The sequence below is a fragment of the Purpureocillium lilacinum genome, assembly GCF_023168085.1.
Source record: "Purpureocillium lilacinum CBS 284.36 DNA, scaffold_1, whole genome shotgun sequence".
NCBI classification, from domain to species: Eukaryota; Fungi; Ascomycota; class Sordariomycetes; order Hypocreales; family Ophiocordycipitaceae; genus Purpureocillium; species Purpureocillium lilacinum.
Genome location: NW_027072111.1, coordinates 7,006,436 through 7,031,540, shown reverse-complemented (window position 1 = coordinate 7,031,540; position 25,105 = coordinate 7,006,436). Strand labels below are relative to the sequence as shown.

The following is a 25,105-nucleotide window of genomic DNA, read 5'->3' as shown; positions in this document are numbered from 1 at the left end:
GCGGCCGTTGCGAAACGTTGCTATTTATAACCACACTGTCTCCGCTGACGGAGACGCACACGTATGTGTACAGAGCACGGGTGGTGCTCCCAGTTGAACATCTGCTCTCAAAGCAGTCGACATATTCGACGCAGTTTTTGGATCCCTAAAATGCTTTTCCCGCTTGGAACATATACAGCCAAACCTGCCATCGACTTTACTCTCTGTAAACCGGAGCTCTCCTGGTTGATAGTCGCCAATTGCGTCGTGGTGCAGGGTAGCCAAGTCCTTGCACAACACCACAAACAACAGCGAAGATTCGTGTCAACATTCACATGCGCATGCGCACCCACGGCTAGAATCAACGCTGCCAAAGCTGAATGTACGGCTATGTCTGGTATCAGTCTACTCTGCCCCGGCCAATCTCCAAAAGACTGGCCGGCAACACGTTGGGCGGCTGCCGCGGCAGCAGCCAGGTATCATACACGCATTCATTACACATGATTTGTACAAGTCGGGCGCCCGCCTCACAGTCGCGGACGCCCGTTCGCCCATGCTTTCTTGCCTTTCCGAGCCCCCGCGGTCGCGGCGCCAAAGTTGTGCAGCCGCTCGCCGATCAAGTATGCCTCGTCGCGGATCCCAACCTTCCAGCCCTTGAACACTCCCGCCATGCCCACGGCGTGCCTAACCGCAAGAGCAGCCAGCGCCGCTGCGGGATACGAGTATCGGTACACCAGGGCCGCCCCTGCTCCGTCTGCCCCCGTCTTGTTGCTCAGGACGTTTGCCTTGATGAGGAGGCTCGCCATGAGCGGAGGACCAAGTATGGCCGCCAAAGCGATGGCTATGCCCGGAACAACGAACGCCCTCGTCAAAAGTGCAATGTCGGGTCGCAGCCATCCTCGGCGCAGAACGCTTCGCACGGCCATGGCTGCACGGCTATTGGGGAAGACGGAGGTGAGCATCCTCGTCCCGAGATTCAGGTACAAGACGCCCAGTGTCCAGGCCTGGATGATGCGGACCGTATGGCGGTCGGCGCCTGCGCTCGCTTTGCCTGCCGAGCCCGCTGGAGGGTTCATGTACGTGTGCAGCGGGATGGACACGTACAACTCCATGAGCGTCGAGAAGAGGAGGGGAAACGCAATTAAGAGGAAGAAGTGCGCATAAAAAAGCTTCGCGGCACGTACGAGGCTCGAGAATATGCGCCTAGCAGCGTCATGTCCCACCAGCTCGGCCCAAACATCGTGAGCCCATTTGCGGGCCTTGGTACCAACGGTGCGGGCGCGGAAAATGCCGTAGGCCGCGTTGCCAAGGACGTAGATGCCGATGCTGAAGGCGTAAACGTCGTTCGTTCGGATGCCTTCTGGAATGAGCGTCTTGAACATTGCTCTCCCAAACATGAGCGGGAGGACCGTGATGCCCACGCCCGTGACCGCGGCGAAGAGCCAGATAAATAGGATGAAGAGGAAGACGCGTGTCCGGAAGTTGGGAGGCACGTAGACCATCTGGTATTGGTTGGATGAGTAGATGTCGTCGTCGGCGTTCCCGTCGCGGCGGCGCCCAGTCTCCGACACTGTCAAGAACACTTTCTTGCCCTTCGGGATCTTGACTCTATCTGACGCCGGCGCTCGGACAAAACGACCGCTCTTGACAAGCTGGCCTGACGTGACGAGGTGGAGCTTCCTGCGTCTCATGATGCGCTCCTCGCGGCTTGATATGGCGGTGTTTGGCCTCGCGCGACCACCCTCAAAGGTGTCACGCCACGTTTTCGGGATGACGCGATTGTGTTCGTCTAGCTCGAGCAGCAGCGACTTATACCGAGATTTGGCGTCTGGTGAATCGGCGGGCAGCTGCAGATCGCCCTCTTCGTCGATTCGCCGTTCGCCAAAGAGGAAGTAGGTCAGACGTAAGCCGCGTGCACACTTGCGGAACCACCACGTGTACATGATGTGTAGGCCATCGCCCGGCTTGAACACCTTGACCGCCAGGGGCATGAGGAAGTTGTAAAACAAGAGGTCGACGGGAAACTCGAGAACGGGCTCGTTGGACGAGTAGTGGATGGGCAGGACGCCGGGTGCCGAGTACGACAGCCCCCAGACCACTCCGCCGAGGCAAACGATGACAAGCGCACCGTACACAAACGCCGAAAAGAGAATCTTCCTAAGCTGCGTGGCGAGGTTGCGCTCGAGCACGTCGCGTACCGGGTGGAACTCGGGGTCATCGGGGTCTCTGATGAAGTCTGCCAAAAGTCAGTGAGCGCCAGATCCTCGGTCAGGCTCAGGGTGGTGTCTTACATAACACGCCTGGTCGCATTATCTTGCGGCACATGGATACAAATAGCGCAAAGTGAAACATGTATCCGGTGCCAACGAACCAGTGCACGAAGACGGACGTCAGAGGGTAGTTGTACGTGAAGAGAACCCGCGACCGAACCGTCGTGTCTTCAAAGAGCGGCAGCAAGGCAATGTCGAGCAGGAGACCGCAGTAGAGGGGAAACACAAGCATCTCGATGCTGATGATGAGAATGACCTTCATGATGCCGCTGGCCTGGTGTAGCGTATCGATCACGCCTGCCTCCCAAGCCTGCAGCATGTTGCCGCGAGAGAATGGCGTGCCTCTCTTCAAGTACATGGCCCCGACGGCAAAGATGGCGACGTATCCTGCCAGGATGGCCCAGAAGCGGTCCAACCCAGACCAGTGCGCCAGAGCAGGGTCGACAGGAGGGCGCACCTCACTTCCACTCAGATCAATGACCCACGAGCTGGGGTCGACGAGTATCGCGGCGACGGCTCTGGCGCTAGCCGCCGCCGAGCTCGCAGCAGCCGCCGTCGCAGCCATGAACTTGCCGTCAGTCAGGCTCGCGCAAGCCGAGGTGAGGGCGTTGACACTGCCAAAGGCGGAAACGATGCTGGCCTTGACAGAGTTCAAGGCCTCATGGCTGATGGCCGAGAAGTTTTGCATCTCGGTGGCCGACATGGGAAACACCAGCAAGGCGTATTCCATGACTCTCTTGCCCGCGGCGGTCCAGAGGCCCCAGGAGGCCTTTCGCGCGCTCACTATCTTTGCCCCGACGGCGCCGCCAACGATGCCAGTAAACATGTCCACAAAGTTGAGCGCACACCAGGAGCCCAGGCCGCCGACCATGACACTGGCGTCCTGCACCACCTTGGAGAACTCAAGGAGCATGCGCAGCAACTGTATCGGATTCGCCACGACCCACACAGACAGCCGTCCGATGTTGTACGGGATGAATATGCAGGCAAATATGGTGACGGACACGAGGACGGCGCAGAAGATGGCGTTCTGGAAGAGGCCGGCGATGGGGCCACGCATGCCGATGAGCTCCATGACGCCCTCAAAGTCTTCCATGTCTTCGATGGCCTCGGGGTCTAGACCACCGCCAGGAGCGGCGCCGTCCACCTCTCCAACGTCGGCATCGGCATCGACGTTGTCGTCCTGGTCCTCGTCTACAGGAACGTCGACCCAGCCGTCATCGTCGGCGTGGTCGTCTGCCTCCTGAGCATTGTGCTGGTCATCGAGATTCCCCCACATGAAGTTTGCGACCCTGTCTCCCAGCCCAACGTGTTGTCTCTCGGGTTGAGCGGGAATATCGTCGGCCGGTTGCGCTGGTTCCCAGTGCTGAACTAGTTCATCCTCTTCGTCTGAGGGCTCGTGGTGGTGATGTGATTCGTGTTCGTCAGCGACTAAGTCACCGTGGAATGGAACAGTAGCCGCGCCGTTTCCAAGCAAAGGCGTCGAACTTCTCTCAGTAGGTGGGCTTGGCAATTTCGGCTCGTCGAGTTCGGCGCTGTCGTCGGACGGCAACCCTTCGAACGTCCAATTGTTGCTTCCCAGAGGATTCACCGTGGAGTGAAGCTGAGGGCCATCTGATATTGCCCGAGGTCTCGATGCCGACCCAGGCTGCGGTCCTGGGGTAGAGCTGGGGGAAACGGGCTCCCACGCCTTCTCTTTGCCTTTGGGCTCGTCTCTTGGGCGGTCCGCCTCGAAGGATATCGGGTCGCTGCCTGGGTGCGAGGGATGGGCGGCATCCGGCCTGGTGCGATGCCCGGCTTCCCGGTTCAAGATGATGGAGAATTCGCGAGCAATGTCCTCACGCTTTGTGATGGAGCGGCGGGTAACATCAACCCAGTAACTGAGCTTGTCCTCCAGGCCTTCCTCCTCGACGATCTGGAGGATCCTCTCCGAGTCGCCGCTCGCCCGACGGTAGATGCGGAGATAATCGATCACACTAGAAGGATCATCGGAATCGTCGTCGGAGGATGCCGCGCGATTGACAAGTCTGTCACTAGGCTCATCTCCCAGATGCGCCGCCTCTTGGGAGGCAATCTCTGGATCTTGCTCGGCAGCAGGTGTTCCGGTTTCTGTCAGCGCTGGCGCAGGCCCAGCTTCGGGCTCCTCAACAACCCTTGTTTCCTCGTAGGTGGCGGCGTCGTCTTCGGGTGCTTCTCCCTCGGATTCAGACTCGCCCGCCTCTCTGAGCACGCGCACACCGATCTCCTGTTCGACGGGTTCCTCCACCAAGTCCTCGCCCTCCGGGTCGTCGAAGGCGGCGCGCAGGTTGATTTCTGGCTGCTGTTGCACGACGTAGTCTCTGACGAGGATGACGAGTATGAAGCAGACGATGACAAGGACAGTGATGATCTGCCCCTCGAGGACGCTCACAATGGTTCGGTTGAGCATCGGGCTGGGCGTGAGTTGCTTGAGAAAGGCGACATCCCCGAGGAGTGACGAAGACGACGGCGCGGTGCCATTAGACGGTCTGGGGGCGGAGCTGTTTGTGGCCAAGGTCCCGTCGACGGCGGACCGACCGAACTTGACGGGCATGCCCCAGGAGCCGAGAAGGATGCGAACGAGGTACTCGGACATGTCCTCGCTGCCGAGGCCCTGGAGAATGATGGCGGCCTCGGCGGCGGACGTGGTGGTTTGTGGGAGGAGCGGGGTGGTCGGCGTGGTGCCAATGTCGGCCAGGGCGGCCGACAGCCACGAAGAAGTGTCGACAGCGGTGTTGGCCCTCGAAAGCAGGGAGCTGCCGCCGAGCCCCTCGTCGCTGATCCAGAACATGAAGGACCAGACGGCGCGCATGAACCAGGGCAGCCAGCAGACCCAGACGCTGATGGAGACGAAGGCGCGCAGCCAGACGAGCATGTTCCGCAGCAGATATCTCGCCATGTGCTCAAGGAAGACGTGGACGGGGAGCGACTTTGGCATGTCGGGGGCGTAGAGCTTGGTGAAGCGGAACGACGTCTTGCAGAGTTCGCAGTATTTCTTTTGTGAATGCGACAGCCACTCCATCAGGCAGTCCTGATGGACGAACTTGATGCTCCCGCTGCATTTGCAGGGGTAGAAGAGAGGCTCGGCGGTGGTGCCCTCGCCTCGACATATTCGGCAGATGGCGGGCGCGGCATCGTGCGGTTGGGCTTGGAGGTGGGCGGAGGGCCGGCTCGGGCGCGGCTCGGAACGGTCCATGGCTGGAGGGACGGCGGTTCCTCGTGGGGGTTCGGTCCGTAGACTATCGTGAGGAGAGCGCCGAGGAGTTCATGTGGGCGATGGGACGGGGTATCTATCGCAGGTGGCGGCCTTGGGGGTCGAGGGTCGGAGGCGAAGACGGGGCTCGGCTCGGGAAATGATGGTGGCCTGTGGCGTTTCTCGCCGCCGTGCAACGCGAGCAGCGACGACGCTGGATCGGTGAGCGGTAGGAAATATTAAACGATGTAGATGAAAGGATAATGGAACCGTAGCCTTGGGCTATTGCACGGCAAGGAAAAGGAGCCGTGGGGAGCCTTGGTGGCGGGGGTTAAAAGGAGGGTTGAGGAGGAGGAAGCGGCATCAATGATGTTGAGTTGAGTTGAGTTGGCGGCGTTTGGCGGGCAGCGGCACGGCCGACAGTGGTGAGTAGGTGGCCACCTCAGGGTTTAACGTGCCCGGGTGGTGCAGCAGCCGCAGTCGGGTCCACGGTGCTCTGCAGTGTGCTGGCGCTGCGCTGGGCGCACTGTCGGTGGTGCTGAGTGTGGTGGCGGGGTGGTCCACCGAGGCGGCAACGGGAGGCCAGGCGAGGCTACAGGAAGCCACGGGCAGGCTCACGCGACGGCTCAGGGTCTGGGACGTGCCCGGGTGGCCGTGAATGGCCTTCGGCGGGGTACTCGAGGGTACTGCGCGGCTGCCTGCGTCAGCGTGCAACGGCTGGTACCAGAGGGTCCCGACCTGTTGTCAGCGACGGACCTAGGTGTTCAGGCTGGCTGCCCGTCCACGGTGGCATCCACGTCCGTCCACGGGTGTCAGTTGGCTCTCCCAGTGGAACCTGACTGAGCTGGCCGTGATGGAGGTCTTGCAGGTTCTCAAGGTTGACCGCGGCAAGACTGCCTAGATATCCAGACCTTGTTTCGCCTGGCCATCTCTCGCAAAGTTGGTGAGAGCATCATAAATTACTGGCCTCTACGTATTACTGTTGGATCGCTAGTAGTCCCTAGCAGTTGTACGAAGTAATGCCAGTCATCGCACTCTGCGGCTGGGCCCGAACCATTCCCGTCGTAGATGCGTCACGACTCGATGGGCGAGCAGCTGGCAACCTGACCGTGGCTGCATGCACAGCGGGAACGAGAGGCTGTAAATGGACGGAGCAGAGGCTCCTGCCGCCGGTGGTCGGGGGGACCTTGATGTCATGCAGCCCGGCGTGTGCACGGGGAACGGTTCCCTGATCCTGATGATGGCGGCGACATTCGTCCAGGCTAATAATGCCACCATGGCAGCTACCTATCTGCGCGGCGCGGTTCGATGTCGATGATGCCTTGCTTGGGAGGGTCTACATTTCATGGTTCCTACGTTATCACGTTGTCACGAGCCAATGGACGCCCGATGGCGGCCTCTGCGACGGGTGCCAGGCCAGGTGTGGTGGTGGTGGAGTGGCGGCAAAGCTGGTGGGCACCGCAGCGCCTCAGTGGGCAGCTGAGACCACCCAGACAGCTGAGCTGGGAGCTGGTCCAGCGGCGACGGCCTTCAGCAATGACGTGCCTCGGGATCTCGTCGCGCGCGTGCGTGCGAGATCAGCGACGCTTGCAGATGCACGGCGCGCGGCCAAACGTCACCGCCGCCCCGGCTGGATTCCCACCCCATCGCTGGCCGGTAATGAGAGCAGCATCATCCGAAGTTAGTAGATTGACCAGAGATAAACACGCCAAGGTGCGGTGGTGCAAGTCGATAGTTTTTTTAGAGCTTCCTTCCCGTCCCGCGTTTCTTCACCGCGACGAACCCGCCCGCCGTGCGCCCAGACGAAGCCTCTGACGGCGGGAGACACCAGACGCCTTTTCCCTGCTTCACCTCATCGTTAGCGTGCCCCCTCCGCCCCCTGCAGCTCCACCAGCTCGCCGCATCAGGCAGAAAAAACTGGGATTGAAGCTTCCAGGTTCCGTCCCGCCAGGCTACAAGACCTGACGCTCCAAAGAAGCTCCCCCCAGATCGCGACCGCGTCCCGTCACGTCCATCCTTCAACCTCCGTGCTCCGGCTCACGCAGCCCCCGAACCAAAAACGACCTCCCCCCCAATCCCGACCGCGTCTTTGCTTCGCTGCCGCGGGCGTCGGATGCACTGGTCGACCTGCATCATTCTTCGGCCTGTTGGTTCGTCGCACCTGCTGGGCCCGCCCGCCTTCGATTCGCCAATCCGCCCGTCGTCTTCCGCCTCCATTTGATCCGCCGCGCCGCCGCTCCTCGCCAGCGAGAGCCCCGAGCGTCGCTCCCTCCTCAGACAACCCATTTTTTACGACAGCAAATCTCCAGCAGCTCGAGCCCGATCGCCGACGTCGCCGGAGCGCGATAGCATCCTGCCAGCCATGGCCGAGCCCAGCGGCGCTCTCAAGCCCGGCAACGGCGCTGCCCACGCCAACGGCAAGCTTAACAACGGCAAGCCGGTCAAGACACGCACGACGGCCAGGCAAAGGCGTGGCTTCATGGCCTGGGCCGTCAGTCTCATCGCGAGGTTCGTCATTTCTCATCATCGCCCGTCCACAGGTCCCTCGCCATCGTAACTGACAGAAACGCGCCGCAGGCTCGCGACGTGGTCCGCCATCCTCACCATCCTCTTCCGATGCCCCTCGTCGCTCGAGGCCTGCGACGAGTCCTCGCCCTTCATCTGCAAGCACTACTTCCAAGCCAAGAACGCCGTCTCGCCGCACGTTCAGCCCTACTACGACCAGTACGCCGCGCCCTATGTCGACGTCGCCCGCCCCTATTACGACACGGTCAACTCGCGCGTCTTGACCCCGACTCGCATCTACGCCGTCCAGTACAGCGCCCCCTGGGTCAAGAAGGGGCAGGACTTTGCCCGCGCGCAGTGGGAGACCAACGGACAGCCTCAAGTTGCCCGCATCCAAGAGCTCACACAGTCACGCTATGACCAGTCCATCGCTCCGCACCTGACCAGGGCAAGCGAGGCTGTTGGGCCATACTACGACATCGCAAAGACCAACGGACTACAGCTTTACTATGACTATCTCCTACCGAGCTACGAATTCGTACAGCCATATGCAGTCCAGGGCTATGACGCCGCGTCCGGCTTCACCACCGACACGGCGCTCCCTGCGGCCTACTGGGCCTGGAACAAGACAAATGTCTTCCTCGATACCACCGTGTGGCCTCAGCTGCGCGTGCTTTACGTCGACAACGTGGAGCCCCAGCTGGTGCGCATTGGCGAGCGCCTCGGACGGTACAAGAACCAGACTAAGTCGAGGGTGCTCCGGGAAAAGGCGTTTAGGTAAGATTTCTCGCAGCTCACGACCAAGATGGTAGGCTAATTGCAGAAAAAAGCGCGGCGCCCGATGCTGTCTCGTCCTCTTTCAGCAAGCCGACGCCCCAGAGCTCGACCGCGCCTTCGGCAACGGCCGACGAGCCCACGGTCGCTGCGACTACGGACACCGAAGAGCCTACCGAGACTCCCAGCAACTACGCGAACCCCGTCGAGGCCCCACCGCCCACTGAGAACGAGAGCGACAAGCGCCGCAGGGCTCGGGAGATGGTTGCCCAGGATCTCGAGCTGTGGCAGAATAAGTTTGCCGCGCAGGCCGAGGAGGGCGCTGCCGATATGGAGGACCGCGTTGACGAAATCGCTCGCCGCATGGTTGAGGAGAACGTCAAGGGCACCGGCAACGGACTGGTTAAACAGCTCGAGGCGACCATTGACTCTGAGCTCGCGGCGCTCAAGACCAAGATCTCATCCATCGTCGAGGAAGGCTCCGAGAATGCGGAAGAAAAGGCCGTCGCCGCCGTCCGAGCCGCTGGCGTCGCCATTAAGAAGGCGGCCCAGATTATCCGCGGCTGGCGGGAGGACTACGACGCCGAGCTGCAGGAGACGGTCATCGGTGCTGCCGACGTCCACTTCCAGATCCTCGACGAAACCAGGGGTCTTGCTCTCCAGCAGATTGGCATGAAGTGGGCGTGGACCGACGGCGTGACGTACAAGGACTGGGCCAAGTACCACGAGCTCAAGAACACGCTCACGCAGTGGACCGACGAGCTCAAGCAGCTCATCGTCACGCACCCGACTCTGCTGGAGGCTCAGGACGCCTCCGCTCAGGTCGAGGACGAGGGCATGACCATGGCTGCTACGGCGGCGCGAGAGCTCGGAAGGCTTAAGGAGGTGGCGCGGTGGAAGATCTTGGCCAAAGACGCCACCGACAACTTCGAGTCCGAGGCCATGCGGCTGGCGGCAGAGGCTGCGCAGAAGAAGCAAGAGGTGGAAGAGACGGTTGCCGAGCAATTGGACGAGGCACAGCAAGTTCTTGGTGACGCCGCCGAGGCGGGAAGCCTGTCGGTGGAGGACCTCTCCAGCGCCGTTGAGGAGGCTGCGACGGCCACGGCCGAGCATGTCGCCGATGCCGCCTCTTCAGCTACGTCGGTGGTCGTGGACGAAGCGAGCGTGGTCGCCGAGGCGGTCAAGGAACAGCTCAGCGCGGCCAGCAGCATGGCATCCAGCGTTGCCTTTGGTGAGAAGACCGAGGAGACGCCCGTGGCACGAGAAGAGCCTGCCGAACCTATAGAAGAGCCTATTATCCTCGGTTAGTCGCATGGCAATGCCAAGTAACCATCTGCTAATCGAAGCAGGCTCGCCGGACGAGATTGGAGACACAGACTCGACAGAAACGACGGCGGCGGTGCAGGAGAAACCGGCGGACACGATAATCCCAGAGGCCGCAGAGGCGGACTATGCTGCTGAAGAGCAGACTGAGTCGAGCACCGAGCCAAAGGACGAACCATCGCAGCCAAGCGAAACACCAACAGTACACGCAGCCATGTTCGGCGCCGCCGCGCAGAAAGTCTCTCAGCGCGGCCCGATCCTGGATGACGAGCCCGAAGGCGACCTTATCGGAAGCGCTACGAGCGCTGCACAGGACGCCTACTCCAACGCTGTGTCGCTGGCGTCGGACAAGTACTCGAGCGCCATGTCTATTGTCTCGGCGCAGGTCTACGGAACGCCCAAGCCGGTTCACGATCAATTGTTTGCTTCCGTGTCTGCGGCATACGACAACGCGGTCGCGGCCGCCAGCCACAAGCTGAAGGACGCGGTGCAGGCTGCTTCGACGGGCATCTACGGCAAGCCCACGCCGACAACCACCTCGCCCGTCAACTGGCACAAGGTCGAAGCGATCGCGGCACAGCGGCTCAACGAGGGGCGCATGTGGGCCGAGATCCAGTACCACAGCGCTCTGCTGGCGATGGGCCTGGCGACTCCGACACCGACTTCCGGCTCCGAGAAGCTCGTCAACCAGGCTAAGCTGCAGTACTATGCTGGCCTCGGGCTGGCGCAGGACCGGTACATGAGCTTCATCTCGGCGGCTTCGGCGGCTTGGTCCTCGGTCACGGCAACGCCGACGCCGACGGACTTCGTTGGCTCCGCATCGTCGCTGGCTTCGGTCGCGAGCGAGTCTGCGTCCTCGGTCGCTAACGCCGCAGGAGAGGCTGCCGGATCTGCCTACTCGGCGGCGACCGAGGGCGTCGTGTCGGCGGCCAAGGAGGTCGAAGACTCTTTTGCGTCTGTCGTGGACGCGGCTGGGGAGCAAATCTACATTGCGGGCTCCGCCATCGCCGAGCGGTGGGACAACATCGTGGCTGAGATTAGTGGCAACGTCTATGGTGAGCCCACCGCCATCGGCTGGTTCGAGGGGCTCATCGACGGCGCCGCCTCGGCGACCAAGACTGTCGGCGAGGGCGTGTCGTCGGCGACAGACGCAGCCATCACGGCGCGGGCCAAGGCCGAGGACCAGTACTCCGCGGTGGGAGAGATGCTGTCGGAGCTGGTGAGCGGCAAGGAGCCGGCTTTCACGGAGAGCGTGTGGTCGCGATTCCAGGCCGTGTACTCGACGGCGTCGGCCAGCGCGAGCAGCGTGGCCAGCGAGGCGAGCGCACGGGCCGCGAGCGTGGGCTCCAAGGTGGGCAGCGCGGCGAGCCAGGCGACCGAGGCCGTCAAGGAGTCGGTGCAGCACGCCAAAGACGAGCTGTGAGCTTGCTCATGGAGGATGAGGAAGAAGTAGAAGAACAGATTGGTCAACATCGGGGGAAAGGGGGAGGGGGATTGGCAGCGTTGATTTTGGACGATACCCAGTTTGATGCACGTCTTGACGTTGACGAACAAAAGAGAAGGCTGCGGGCTGGAGGTTGGGGTGCGGGTTTTCCAAGGAGTGCGGCTGGCTGGTTGTTTGTTTCCGATGCATTGCGGGAGAGAGATGGGGTGAAAGAGGGAAGAAGGGGAAATATATGCATATGCGTGCGGGTTGAGACGGGAGAGGAAGGGGGGCGAGGGAGTGGGAGAGAGGGAGTGGGCGAGGCTTGAAGCTTGAATGAGATGACGGTCTCCTTTTTCTTGGGTCTGTTGATTACAGGTAACTACGGAGTAATGAAATACGATACGAATACTACATACCAGGCACGATAAAGCACATTACGGCCAGCTATGATCGTTGAACAGGCTCTATACATTCTCGTGGCATTTCTTGACGTGTTCATGTTGGGCGACGCAGTCATCCGTCCCGCGGCGATGATGCTCGGCCAAGTGTCGTTGGGCAGTCAGGACTTGACCTCACCCCACCACAGGAGGGAAAGGCGCACGTGGACGACGGCGAATGCGCGGCGGGCGAAAACCATGAATTACCAACAACCTGGAAGCCAAGTCGTTGGTTAGGTACGAAGTAGTGAGTGATTAGCTGCTGCTGCTGCTGCTGCTAGTTAATGGCGCGCATGTGGTGGTCCGTCCAGCGGGGGCAGCGAATGATGTGAGGTGGGCGGGCAATGGGGGAGGGCCGCCACATGCCCGTGGGGGATGGATGATGAGGGCCCGTCCGTCAGAATTGGAGATGGATGGTAGAGTATCGGTGCGTGCGAGCATGTATGTACGTATGAGGTGCATGTGTATGTACGTATGCATGTACGTACGCATATACTACGTCCGTCCGTACTGTACCTTACAGTAGTCAAATACTCTCTGTAAATGTGCGGAGCAGTGAGGATGCTCTGTCACGTCGCAATTGTCCATGCCATCATTCCCTCATGGATTCCACCGGTGCCTAGGTGGGCTGTGCACCCTGCGACCAACACGCCAGCCAGCTGTGTGCATGAGTGTCGTGCGACCGGCCCCCAAAGGCGGCCAGGGGGGAGGGGGACTCAGGCCAGCGCCAGGTGAGCAACGACGTCATGGCCAGTTTTGCCTCTGGCCACCGGTGCCAGCCGACGAGGGGTGATGGGTGGTGAGTGGTGAGGGGTGAGGAGACCGGGGGGGGATAGAGGAGGATGGGGAGGGGCGGTGAGACCGAAAGACCGGACGGACGATGGTGAAGATGCTTGGCGAGGGGGCTAGCGACACGTTCGAGCACGTTAACTTAGTTAGCAGGAAGGCAAGCGTAAAAGCAAGGCAGAAGAAAGCAAGGTTGTAATCAAGGCTACAGGGAGCGAGCGGCCTGGCCTTTGTTTTTCTTTCCATCGGCGGTGGCGCCCGGGTCTGGAAACTTTTTGGCTGCAACGGATCTGGGTGGCTTGTCGGCGTGCCGCGAACATGGCTTGCCCGTGGAGGGAGTTTATTCGCTCGTCGCGTGCTGCGGCGCTGGGAGCATCCGCGAGTCACTAACTACCCGGCGTGTTGTTTTGGCTTGGCTGAGCGAGCAGCTGAGTGAGTGAGCGTCTGGGGGCCCTGCCGTGTAACAGCGGCCTGGAAAAGCTGACGGGGTGGGCTGAAATGATCGACGACGTCGTCATCTTCTTCGTCGTCGTCTAGTCCTCGTGCCGGGAGGCCGTCAGACCCAACGGCGCCGCTCCCGTGGACTTCGTACTGCCTGTCGACTCGACCTGGAGACGAAGACACTGCAACACGGAGAACGCTGCGTGCGCAGGCGGGCGGCCCCGGACCAGACGCAACTCAGCATCAGGAATTCAGAATCAGGATCGTAAGCGAGCAGTCTATTGTATGGGGGTCCTCCAGTCCGTCTCCCTCTAGTTCAATGGGGCCCCAGACAGAGCGCCCACCCCCGCCAGGAGGATTGGCAGGAAAGGAAAAAAAAATTGGGATGGGGAGGGACGAAAAGCTCCAGTCCAGTCCAGGGGACGGCGAATCCGCCCGCCTGCGCGCGCGTCGACGGATCGAATTGCTTGTGAAATAGGCAGTACGTAGTAGTAAAATCAAAAGCCGGTGCTTGTATTGGTCAGTCCGTCGTCAGTGGCAGTGGCAGTGGTAGCGGCAGCCGGTGGGGGGTTGAAACAGAAACAGGCATGGCATGCGTCCTCGTACCGTTTGGAGCGAGCGGACGGACAGACCCGCTGCTTTCGGCGAGGCCTCGGCCGCGGGCGGGCACGGCGAGCGAGCGAGCGAGCGACGGACCGGTTTTTGTGACCTGAGGCTTTATCTCTGTGGGCTTTGCCGCTCACTTTCCTCTTTTCTCGCTTGCCGCTCGATCTCTTCACTTTACCAATTGCTTCAAGGTGTTTTCGTCCTGCGTTTTTGGGCGTAGACCGAGAGTGACGGTGTTTGTTCTACATTGGTAGTCAACACCACCGCTGCAGTGTGTCCCCCGCGACTCGCCCCATCGCCAATTGCCTCACCAGCGCGGCAGTAGCAGCACACGCCGTTTTACACCGGCGAGCCACACACGCACGCACGCGACACACCCGTCGATTGCGACGCTTCCCCCCCGGCGGAGAATCACCAACCCCACATGCCCGTCTCACGGTGACGACCTCGCTCCTCTTCACTCCCCTCGCCCTCCTCCTCCCTATCCATATCTTCGGCGGCTCCTCGCCCTGATCCCCTAGGCACCATGGCGCGCGACGCAGCCGCACACAACCAGCCCCCGGCCTACGCCTCGGACCAGGAAAAGGGCCTCTCCGGCGCCGGCAGCGGCAGCGACGGGGCCAAGAAGGATGTCCTCGGCGGCGACGGCCTCGTCGCCCGGGTCTCGCTGTCGAGCGGCAGCGGCGTGCCGAGCCGCGACGCCACCCACCGCAAGCTCAAGTCGCGGCACATTCAGCTCATTGGCATTGGCGGCACCATTGGCACCGCCCTGTATGTAAGTCGCCATCAACTCCCGCTATCCCACTCTCTTGCACCGTCTTAGCCCAATGCCCAATGGCATGACTGACTAGTATTGTAGGTCCAAATCGGCAAGGGCCTCCTCAAGGGCGGCCCCGGCAGCCTCTTCATCGCCTTTGCCTTTTGGTGCACCTTTATCCTCGCCGTCACGCTCTGCATGGCCGAGATGGTCACCTACCTGCCCATCTCGTCGCCGTTTATCCGCTTCGCTGGCCGCTACGTCGACGAGGCGTTCGGCTTCGCCGCCGGCTGGAACTTTTTCGTCTTCGAGGCCGCCCTCGTGCCCTTCGAGGTCGTCGCCTGCAACTTGATCTTGCACTTCTGGACCGACGTCATCCCCACCGCCGCCGTCATCGTCATCATCATTGTCCTCTACGCCCTCATCAACGTCCTTGCCGTGCAGTGGTATGGCGAGACTGAGTTTTGGGCTGCCGTTGGAAAGGTATTGCTCGCGGTTGGTCTTATCGCTTTTACGTTCATCGTCATGGTTGGCGGGAATCCCACGGGTGATCGATTTGGGTTCCGCTACTGGCGCGAACCGGGCGCCTTTGCAGAGCTGTACTATGATGGCGCCTTAGGCAAGTGGCTCGGCTTCCTGCAGTGCCTCATCCAGGCAGCGTTTACCATCGCAGGGCCCGACTACGTGTCCATGGCGGCGGGCGAGGCCGAGAACCCGCGTGTCGTGATGCCGCGCGCCTACAACGCCGTCTTCTACCGACTGACAGCCTTCTTCGTCCTCGGCGCCCTCTGCGTGGGCATCCTGGTTCCCTACGACGACGACGTCCTCACCGCCGCCTTCAAGAACGCCGAGCCCGGTGCCGCCGCGTCGCCCTACGTCGTCGCCATGAACCGCCTGCGCATCGGCGTCCTCCCGCACATCGTCAACGCCATGGTCCTGACGGCCGCCTTCTCCGCCGGCAACTCGTACGTCTACTGCGCGTCGCGCTCGCTCTACGGCCTGGCCCTCGAGGGCAAGGCCCCCAAGTTCATGACCAAGTGCACCAGGGCGGGCGTGCCTGTCTACTGCGTCGGCTTCGTCCTGTGCTTCGCGCTGCTGGCATTCCTGCAGCTCGAGAGCAACGCCGCCAAGGTCCTGGACTGGTTCGTCTCGCTCGTCACCGCCTCGCAGCTCATCAACTTTGCCGTCGTCTGCACCACGTATTTGTTCTGGTACAAGGCCCTGCGCGCCCAGGGCATCAGCAGGGACAGCCTGCCGTACAAAGCCTGGCTGATGCCGGGGGCGGCCTGGTACGGGCTCGTCGGCACCTTTGTCATGGCCTTTGTCGGCGGGTACACGGTGTTTCTGCCGCTGCCGGGCCAGTGGAGCGTGCCCGACTTTTTGTTCTCGTGAGTTTTGGCCCTCTTTCTCTCCGTGCGCTTGCGCCGCCTCGTTATGTGGCGGAAGGTTAACTGAGCATCGCAGGTACACCATGATCCCCGTCTTCCCGATCTTGTACTTTGGCTGGAAGATTGTGCACAAGACGCGCATCCTCAAGCCGCACGAGGTGGACCTGCTCAAGGACAAGGCCGAGATTGACGAGTACGAGCGCAACTACATTCCCGCGCCGCCCAAGTGAGTTGTCCCTCGTTATATAGTGTCTTCATGTTATCCACCCACCCAGTATATCGGTCCGCATGCTGACTTTTGATAGAAATATGTTTGAAAAGATTCTAGATAAGCTGTTTGGCTAGAGTAGATACCCAGTGATAGAAACGACACGAATAAACGACGTCATCTTTCTACGTGTGCGTGGCTGTGAGGCAGATATCGTCTCTGGCCCTCCAGGGGGCGCGCTTCTCTATGATACTTCACCCGAGGACGAGAAACTGTCCTTCGAGACTGCATGTGCTGCATATACACTGTGAGCACTGTGCATTGTGAGATCGCCTTCGCCCGAGACTACCAGGTCGCCGCCCCGAGCTTCTGTGCCGCAGCCCTTGGACTTGGTCGCGGCTACATTCTCATACTTTGGGTCAGAGGCATGTTGAGACACCTGCTTGCAGACCTCGTTGCGCTTCGTCCTACCAGTTACGTTGGACTTTCCTTTAAGCGCCTCCTTGTGCTTTAAGCACCACATGCAGGGCTTGTCTTCGCCCTCCCAGAGCCGATTCTCAATCATCGCCAGCGGAATGTGGACGGGGATCCAGCAGTCCCGGCGCGTGAAGAGGGCTACGCGGCAGGGCTCGGCGACCCAGTGATGCCAGCCCTTGGCTATGGGGTGGCCGCAGCGGCGGTCAATGTATCTGTACGGCTTACACATGCTGCTACTCGAATGGTAGGATACGCGGACAGGTGAATGCGCGGTGATGTCGTAAGCTGTGGTCGCATACATGGGACACGGGACATGGGCATGTCGCGTTGGCTACATGGGAGACATCAGGGCGAGGAAGCGACTTCCGGAGCTTTATAGCGGTGATCAGTGAAATGAGTGATTGGGCGAGTGAAGCTATCAAGATGGAATTCCAGAACGCGACACGGCGGTGAGGCAGTCAGCATCCTCACTCGAATGCAAGCAGAAGGGTCAGTGAAGGACGGCCTTGGATTGAAGCAGTTACTGACGATCCGAGACTCTGGACAAGTCGACCTGGCCGTGGCGCAGAACTACACCGCAGCGGTGAGTTCCCGGCGGTCGTGCTATGCTGCACATGAGTGATACAGCCGAGAACGACACACTCTGGGATCGCAATAACTGATGGAAATCCCCGCTGCGAATTGCATTATCGCCGGATCGCTGCATCAGCACGAAACGGTGACACCGTAAGTCGGTCGCAGTGACTACGGGGTAGTGGCCAGGCTGCAGTCGCTGTATCACACCTTCACAGCGCACCACTGCAACGGTTTTGAGCGATTCATGGCCTGCAGCACGGAGGAACGTCCCGCAGCGCGGTGCTATTTGCAGAGGAAAGGCAGCAATCCGGGCATGCAGCCCGCACGGGAGCGCATATGCATGCAGCTCACGCCCGTGGCCAGAGCATCGTATGCAGCTCGGGAAGCTCTGACAGGCGCAAAGGACACAATGCGTCTCTCCCACCACACGCCAATGGATCACGAACCACGGCGAGAAGCTTTGCATACGGTCTGCTCAGTTGGGACCAAGGACTCAGCTCCTACTCGAATAGGCTGCGTCCAATGCCCGGGGAGACATGATTCACATCACCAGGCCCATCCTCGACGGGACGAGTCAAGTTCAGAGGGCATCGATCCGGGTTTTCTGCTGCTGCTTCTTCTCTTGGTGTTGTGCATTTATATGGGGCGACCAGAATTAGCCGAAAAGCTTGGCTTTCACGAGTCCCAGCCGATGGGGAATGGAAAACACCAGCAGACTCCATCAGTGCCTGGCACGACGTGGATCCACGTGTTTCTCCCAGCCAAACGGTCAACGCCTCTCTGAAAGGAGCGTTTGTGGTGCATGTGGGGCGTTTGCCCGAGGCTTGAAGAAACAAACTCTCCTCCTCGTGTGGATTGACAGAATGGCTGGGGGCCACGCGGATGTGGCAGGTGCTTCGTCTGCCCACTCGGAAAGGAAACGTGATGATCTCTGTCCCATCTTGGCCCATACAGTGTTGCCAATGTAGAAAACGTATGGGCAGAACATCTACAGCACTGTGCCCTGTGAGCGTTCTGTACGTTCCACCATCCTGAACGGTGCTGGAGTTGCCCTTCTGTGCAGCCCAATGTGGTTCTTGACGGACACACTATTGAACCCACCAGACCAGAACAGACAAAAAGTGCGACGGAAGAGAAAAGTCTGCCGCCTTCAGCCGGCCTTTTTTGGCGGGCACTTGCACTTTCTTCCACTGCCTGCGTGGCCTGGCTGCATGCATGTGCGGGGAGGGGGCGGCGGGCTTTCAAACAAAGCGTTTCACCATCAGCTGTGGATGGTGGCCGTGATGCCCAATTGGGCCGGCGTTGGTTCGAGGTGTCCGGTGAGAAAGAGAGGGACCCAAAAAAAAACTGCCGCTTGGCCTTTTTGCTTGGCCAGGTGTGCCTGTTGCCCTCTCTTCGATCTCTCATCCTCGTCCGTCTCCACCGTCAGACACGCACGCACGCACGGCACGCACAGAGACGCCAGATGGCTGGCAGGCAAGGCACGCTGGCTGACTGGGCCGAGAGTGGGAACGAGCTTCCGGTCTCCGGGCCATGCGCGCGCGATGCGGGTGACAGTTGCCGCCGCGCGGCCAACCACATGCCTGTTCCTTGCGGCGGTGCCTGGCGCGGTGGTCTTCCCTCGCTAGGGATTGGATGGTCCTGATGGATGGGCGGAGACGAAAGCGGCGCCGTCGAGATCTGGAGACCGAGCCGCCGTTGCGCCGGTTCGCCCAGGAGTTGCCCCCCCATGCCCCCATGCCCCCTGCCCCTGGCGCTAATCACCAGCCCGCCGTCGTTCGGTCGGGCCACAGTGGAGACGGCAACCCCCTCCCCGGGTCGAGGCCTGCTTGGCTGTGGACAGCAAGAAAGAAAGGGAAGACTGGCAAAGGAACAAGGGCGGACGAGCTTGGCCGGGAGTTGAGGCCGTGAGAACAGGGCGAGAGAGAGAGAGAGACTCGACCCCCCAACACCCCTGTACTTTTTGTTCGTGTTTGCGCCGTCGGCGGCCCGGCAAGGTGAAGCCACGGCGTCTACATCCGAGCGTCTCACACCTGAACTGCCTGCCTGAGTGCCGTCCTGCCGGACAAGAGATTATCAAGGGCTCTCTGGTCTGACGCGTCAGACAGCGTGCGCCCTGCCCTCTTCGATGCTGCGAGCTCCTCATGGAAATTACGGGCGGCTTTCACAACACTCGTAACGGGCTACGCCTGGGATGAAACTTCCGGGGGAGAATGGCAAGAATGGGCTGACGGGGACGAAGCAAGGTTTTGCGGCTGGTATGGACACGGGCTGGCTGACTTCTCGGCGCGCATTTTCATACGCACACACACACACACACGCTCGTACTGACAGGCTCGTACGAAGTACGACTGGGTTCCGGCTTGCGCGACTTTGGTAACTGCTGCTGCTCCTCCTGCTCCTACTGCCGCCCACTCCTCCCGGCCCACCACCACCACCAAGGCCCCCGATTGCGTGTCATCCGAGGCGCAGGTAGACAGACTCCCTTGGCGTGGGCATCAACAAATGGATGCCGAGCGTAGCAGCGCCCAGCCAGCCATCCGAGGGAGTACGAAAAAGTATCGTGCGGGTGTCCGGACTGCTGCTGGCTGGGAGTCGTGGAGCGCTCCGACACGGCGCCTCGCTCCCGTACCTGCTTCCTTGGTGCTACTCGACCTGCGGCGTCGTCGCAGTCGTCGTCGTCCGTCCAGTCTGTGTCGTGTTGCGCCGGGGTGGAGAACGCTGGCGTTACCCTCGACGCCGGTGAGTGGACGCATCTTGGGCCCGACATGGACTTGCACCATGCCTCGCTCGCAGGATGAAGTACATGTGGGCGGGCGGCAAGGGGGCCGTGATCCCAAGTCCCACCTCTGCCGTTACCTTATCGCGGGCGAGCGCAAAGCCCTAGCTAGTGCCACGCCTCCTCACCCTGGTCTCCCGTCCATCCTCCTCCTCTCTCGTCCCTCTCTTTCTCTTTTCCTTCCCTCTTTCCCTCCGGTTGGTCTTTTTCTAACCTTTTCACTTTCATTCATATCAAGTGCTGCTTGCTCCCTTCTTTTCCAACCAGTCGCTAGCTTCGACAGGTCGTTTGCCTCTCTCATTCATCCCGCGTCTTTGAAAGACCGCACATCGCTCCTTGTCACCACCCCCGCCGGCCGTGCCGACTCATTCCGATCCTTTGATCTCAAGGCTTGCCATTGTTTTCTGGATAGAGGATACCGCTTCGAAAACAGATCACCTTTGCATCTTCTTGAATCGCCACGTAACGACCTCGCTGAAAGCTAGCACTTACACACATCCAAGACACCAACACGACATTCGTCCCCACCACCACCACCATGTTCACCAAGAACCTCGTCGCCCTCACGGCTGTTGCCGGCCTCGCCGAGCAGGCCGTCGCCTTCAACTCGCACCGCCATCTTCACCGTGCGGCCGACGTCAACGTGAAGCGCGACTACGTGACGCACTGGGTTACCGTCTACGAGACCGCCTATGTCACCGATGGCCAGCTGGACTCAAAGGCCGCTGCCACCGAGTATGTCGCCAACTCTGTCCCCGCGCCGCAGCCCACCGTTGCCGCCGCGCCGCCCGTCGTCAGCAGCCAGGCGCCGCCTCCTCCCCCGCCTGCTTCGCCGACCACTCTGGTCACCTCGGCCAAGCCCGCTCCTGTCAACATTCAGGTCAGCGCCCCGCCGATCAAGGTCAAGGAGCCGGTCGCTGTCACGTCCTCTGCTCCCGCCGCGACCACCTCCAAGGCGTCCAGCGGCAACGGCGGCTCGAGCGGCCTGTCCAGCAAGCGCGGCATCGCCTACAACGATGCCGGCATGGCCAACATCTTTGGTGGCGAGTGCAAGACCTGCTCCTGGGCCTACAACTGGGGCTCGAACCCCGGTTCCCTGAACAAGAACATCAACTTCATCCCTACTCTGTGGGGTAACAAAGAACCATTCATTAGCGCCTGGCAGTCGGATGCCGAGAAGGCCATCGCCAACGGCGCCAAGGCCTTGTTCAGCTTCAACGAGTGCGACAACAAGGGCCAGGCCAACATGCTCCCAACCGACGCCGCTGCCGCCCACACCAAGTACATGAGCCCGTTCGCCGGCCAGGTTCCCATTGGCGCGCCGTCCATCACCAACAGCGGCCAGAAGGGCGAGGGTATCGAATGGCTCACGGAGTTCATGTCGGCGTGCTCTGGTAATTGCCCGGTCGACTTCTGCAATGTCCACTGGTACTCCGAGGCCCAGTATGCCGACACGCTCTTCACCCACCTCGAGGCTGCCCACAAGGCCTGCAACAACAAGCCCATCTGGCTCACCGAGTTCGCTCCCCTCGACGGCGACGCCGGCGGCTTCCTCAAGCAGGTCATCCCCAAGCTCGAGTCGCTCGACTACCTCCACGGCTACTCGTACTTCATGGTCGCCAACGACAAGCTCATGTCGAGCGCCACGAGCCTGAGCTCCCCCGGCCAGGTCTACGCCGCCCTGGCCTAGACGGACGTCTATTTGCATCGGACGCATTTTTGGGACACATACCCTTCTTCACTTCTTGTACACTCGTTATGGGAAAGACGTAAAACTCCCGCCACCTTTTTTGGGTTTTCCTTTTCATGATGGGCTTATGGGATCAATGACACGCATGGATCAATGCTTCTGGGAAACAAGACAGATAAAAACTGGGCTCAGAGCAAAGGGGCGCAATCAAAAATTGTTTCAATCATGACTGCCTTGCGTTGTGCCAACGTAGTTCGCGTGCGTGCCTTGTGCGTGCTAAAGTACTTCGCAAGTCCTCGACTGGGCCGGCAGGGTCTGCGTCCAAACGCGAGACAATCGGAGTCCGGATCTGACCGTGCCACGTTGACTTGCCGCGAATGACAGCGCTAAGGGAGGACAACGCAGATCAATGTCTGTCGGGGGTTAGGGCCGAGGAGGTGAACTGTTGAGCCCCAGTTGAGCCGCGCCTTGCCTCTCTGGGTGGCGCTGATCTTGTGCCAGTTGACTGGCGTTGGGGACCCCTTGCGATGACTGCCTTTTTGCTTCATGGCTATAGCTAAGCCGTACAATCGCTATGTGTCTAGGAGGCATCTACATCGGGTCGCCTATGGCCACCTCACTTCATACAGCCGCCAGTCTGCATTTGATGGGACGTTGGGATCCGCAAGTTGTCAACGCGCCTCAGTTGGCTAGGCCAGCATGAAAAAATCCCATTTCATGTGTGTATTGCTATGTATTGCTGTCGCGTATTATTGTTTGCGCAACATTGAAGTCGTGCTTTACTTTGCCAACTGGCTCAAAATCACGTCTGCTGCTTTCTCACCAACCATGTACGTCGAAACAGCAGTGAAAGTACCAGGAATGCGCGGATAGACACTAGCGTCAACGACCCTCAGACCCTTGACGCCGTAGACCCTGAAGCTAGAGTCCAGGACAGCCATGGGATCATCCGAACGACCGATGGGGCAAGTAGAGCTGGCATGATGGCCCCAGGCCGTGTCCTTGATATAGGTATCGATCTGTTCCTTCGACTTGACCTCAGACCCGGGCAGGATCTCTGAGACGGGCACGAGCTGGCGCTTGAAGGCGTCACGGGCAAGGCCAATAGATTCGCGAAGGGCTTGCAGATCGGCAGCGGAGTCGCCAATGCCGGTATCGAAGTAGTTATAGACGATGTGAGGAACGTCGAGGGGATCGGCGGAGCGCAGAGTAACGGACCCCGCCGTGTTGCGCGGATGTGACTTGAGAATCGCCCAGCTGAAGATGTCGTGTCGGGCGGTGACGTTGACGCTGTAGTTGGGGAAGTAGCCGCGGAAGTTGACGGGCCCGCCGAACACAAAGGCATCGTACTCTGAGGTCGCGGACGCAGAGGACTTGAACAGCATGGACACCGCGAGGCCGTTGGAGGCGTAGGTGCCACGGTTCAAGAGGGGATTCTGCCATTTCTTCAGACAGGCATCTTCCGCCGGGTCGTCCGTGAAGGCACAGCCCTTCAACGCATGGAAATCGGTAGGCACGGTGCCTTGCACGGTAACTTCGTAGTGATCCTGGAGATTGGTCCCGACTCCGGGCAGGTCCTTGACGACCTTGATGCCAAAGCGCTCGAGCTCAGCTTTAGGGCCCACGCCACTAAGCTTGAGGAGCTGCGGGGAGTTGTAAGTGCCGCCTGCGATAACGACTTCGTGCTTGGCCTCGGCAGAGCCAGGAGTGCCTTTCTTGCCGGCTTGATAGCGCGGGCTGGCCTTGTAGAGATATTGCCCTTCGAGGAACTCAACGCCCGTAGCTCGGGGTTGATCGCCGCTCTCATCGAACACAATTTTGGTGACATGTGTGTTCAGCCGTACGTCCAGGGGGTATTTCTTGCTGCCGTCCGCGTTCTTAGCGTCGCGAACAGCAACGATGAAGTCTCTCGAGCCGACGCGAATACCTCCGCCGGCCGAAATTGGGATCATAAAGTAGCCGCCGTTCCTGTCGCGGCTGTCCGAGTCGGCGTTGGCATCGCCGGCCAGGACACTGGCCAGGTTGATCACTGTGTTGGTGTAGTTGCCGAGCGCGAATGTTCCACCCAGTACGAGGCTTAGCAGCTGGGGATCCTCGAGCGGAATCGTCAATGGCGCCGTCTCCGTGGATAGCCAGCCATTAAACCCATGTCCCTTGGCCAAGAGCGGTAGCAGATATCGGTTGTGCTCCATGCGAACAAAGTACTTGCGCATATTGTCAGGGGACCACGAGGCGTCGCCCGTCAGCGAGGCGATATACTCGAAGTCAGACCGATGCGGATAGATGGCCACGAGGGCGTTATGCGTCGTGCAGCCGCCGAGCGTACCGGTTCGAGGGTATAGAGTTCCTAGCATCTCGGCCCCCTCAGGAGGATTCAGACCGGTATAGATACCGCCCTCCTTAGTTCGATAGGAGGTCTTGTAGTCTCGAGCCTGACGGGCATCGTCGGCGTAGTGTCGAACAAAGAAGTCCCAGGCCAGGGCGCCATCTTCGGAGGCGCGCGCCGAAAAGGCAGGAACGGTATAATTGGTGCTTTTCCCCTGGTCGTCGCCAGCTTCGAGGAGCAGAGTCTTGTGGCCAGCAAGGGCAAGGCGAGCAGCGAGAGGTCCTCCGCCGGCACCAGAGCCGACTACAATGTAGTCATAGCCAGTGAGATGAACCGCCGACGAGAGGCCTGGAAGGAGAAGGAGGAGCGTGGAGAGCCTGAAGCGCATGGTGAGTGAGGGCCAGCGTCCAGAGAGCGCGAGGTTCGGATGGGACTAGACAGGCGGGCAGCCGTGTCGACTGCTCTGGACGAGACATTGCGTGGAGCGGCGGGCACTGGACTACTTATTCGGCACAAGCGTTGATCGTCTCTTCATCCCCGGACAGTGAACCATGTTCCTTCATCCTCCCGCGCGCCGCCCCCGATGCCATCGCTCCATCGTCCCAGGCGGTCGGCGGGCGCCAATGCAACCACCCTCGCCCAGCCGACTCCACCACGGGAGGCCCTTCAAGCCGTCTGGCCGCCAGTCGCGGCTGTCGAACCCAGCACAGCAAGGGCGAGGCAGCCGAACGTCATCTCCCGCGCTGTCTTAGCGGGCTGGAGAGATGAGGAGGCACACAGATCGTCGCTCCGGACTGGAGTCGAGTCCACAATGCGACTTGACATATTTGAGGCTGTTATGCATCTGCCGTCCATTCACCCGAGGGCCTGGCGGGCCGACCTGTCGTCAGAGTTTGGCGCGTAGGGTCTGCTCCTAACATGAACAGAGACCCGACTCGCTCATGCACCCCGTTGCTCCTTTTGCGGCGCAGCATTTCCGCGGCACTGGGTCTTGGACGGCCCGGCCCTTTACATTCCGCACGTCTCATCACCACCGGAAAACCACACCGCGTTCAACAGTATGGTAAGTCTCCGTCCTGTAAGTACTGCAAGTTCGCAACAATCACGAGGGATCATCCCAATTTTTCATCTGGTCTTCGGGGCACT

At 60.5% G+C, this 25,105-nt stretch overlaps 5 protein-coding genes across 5 annotated transcripts; 3 read left to right on the top strand and 2 right to left on the bottom strand.

Annotated features, from left to right (window-relative positions):
* Positions 1–506: 506 nt before the first annotated feature.
* Positions 507–5,463, bottom strand: PLICBS_001739 (uncharacterized protein; the record flags this gene model as incomplete). The annotated part of the gene is made up of 2 exons (XM_018317167.2): positions 507–2,215; positions 2,271–5,463. The coding sequence occupies 2 exons, from the start codon at positions 5,461–5,463 to the stop codon at positions 507–509; spliced, it is 4,902 nt and encodes a 1,633-aa protein (XP_018182692.2).
* A 2,359-nt stretch (positions 5,464–7,822) lies between these two features.
* PLICBS_001738 (uncharacterized protein) lies at positions 7,823–11,485 on the top strand (the record flags this gene model as incomplete). The annotated part of the gene is made up of 4 exons (XM_018317168.2): positions 7,823–7,968; positions 8,038–8,742; positions 8,796–10,042; positions 10,089–11,485. The coding sequence occupies 4 exons, from the start codon at positions 7,823–7,825 to the stop codon at positions 11,483–11,485; spliced, it is 3,495 nt and encodes a 1,164-aa protein (XP_018182693.2).
* Positions 11,486–14,284: 2,799 nt separating this feature from the next.
* PLICBS_001737 (uncharacterized protein) lies at positions 14,285–16,248 on the top strand (the record flags this gene model as incomplete). The annotated part of the gene is made up of 4 exons (XM_018317169.2): positions 14,285–14,533; positions 14,618–15,903; positions 15,980–16,129; positions 16,209–16,248. 4 exons carry the CDS (start codon positions 14,285–14,287, stop codon positions 16,246–16,248), a joined length of 1,725 nt encoding a protein of 574 aa, XP_018182694.2.
* A 4,233-nt stretch (positions 16,249–20,481) lies between these two features.
* PLICBS_001736 (uncharacterized protein) lies at positions 20,482–21,633 on the top strand (the record flags this gene model as incomplete). The annotated part of the gene is made up of 1 exon (XM_018317171.2): positions 20,482–21,633. The coding sequence occupies one exon, from the start codon at positions 20,482–20,484 to the stop codon at positions 21,631–21,633; it is 1,152 nt and encodes a 383-aa protein (XP_018182696.2).
* A 779-nt stretch (positions 21,634–22,412) lies between these two features.
* PLICBS_001735 (uncharacterized protein) lies at positions 22,413–24,347 on the bottom strand (the record flags this gene model as incomplete). The annotated part of the gene is made up of 1 exon (XM_018317172.2): positions 22,413–24,347. The coding sequence occupies one exon, from the start codon at positions 24,345–24,347 to the stop codon at positions 22,413–22,415; it is 1,935 nt and encodes a 644-aa protein (XP_018182697.2).
* Between the last annotated feature and the right edge of the window lie 758 nt (positions 24,348–25,105).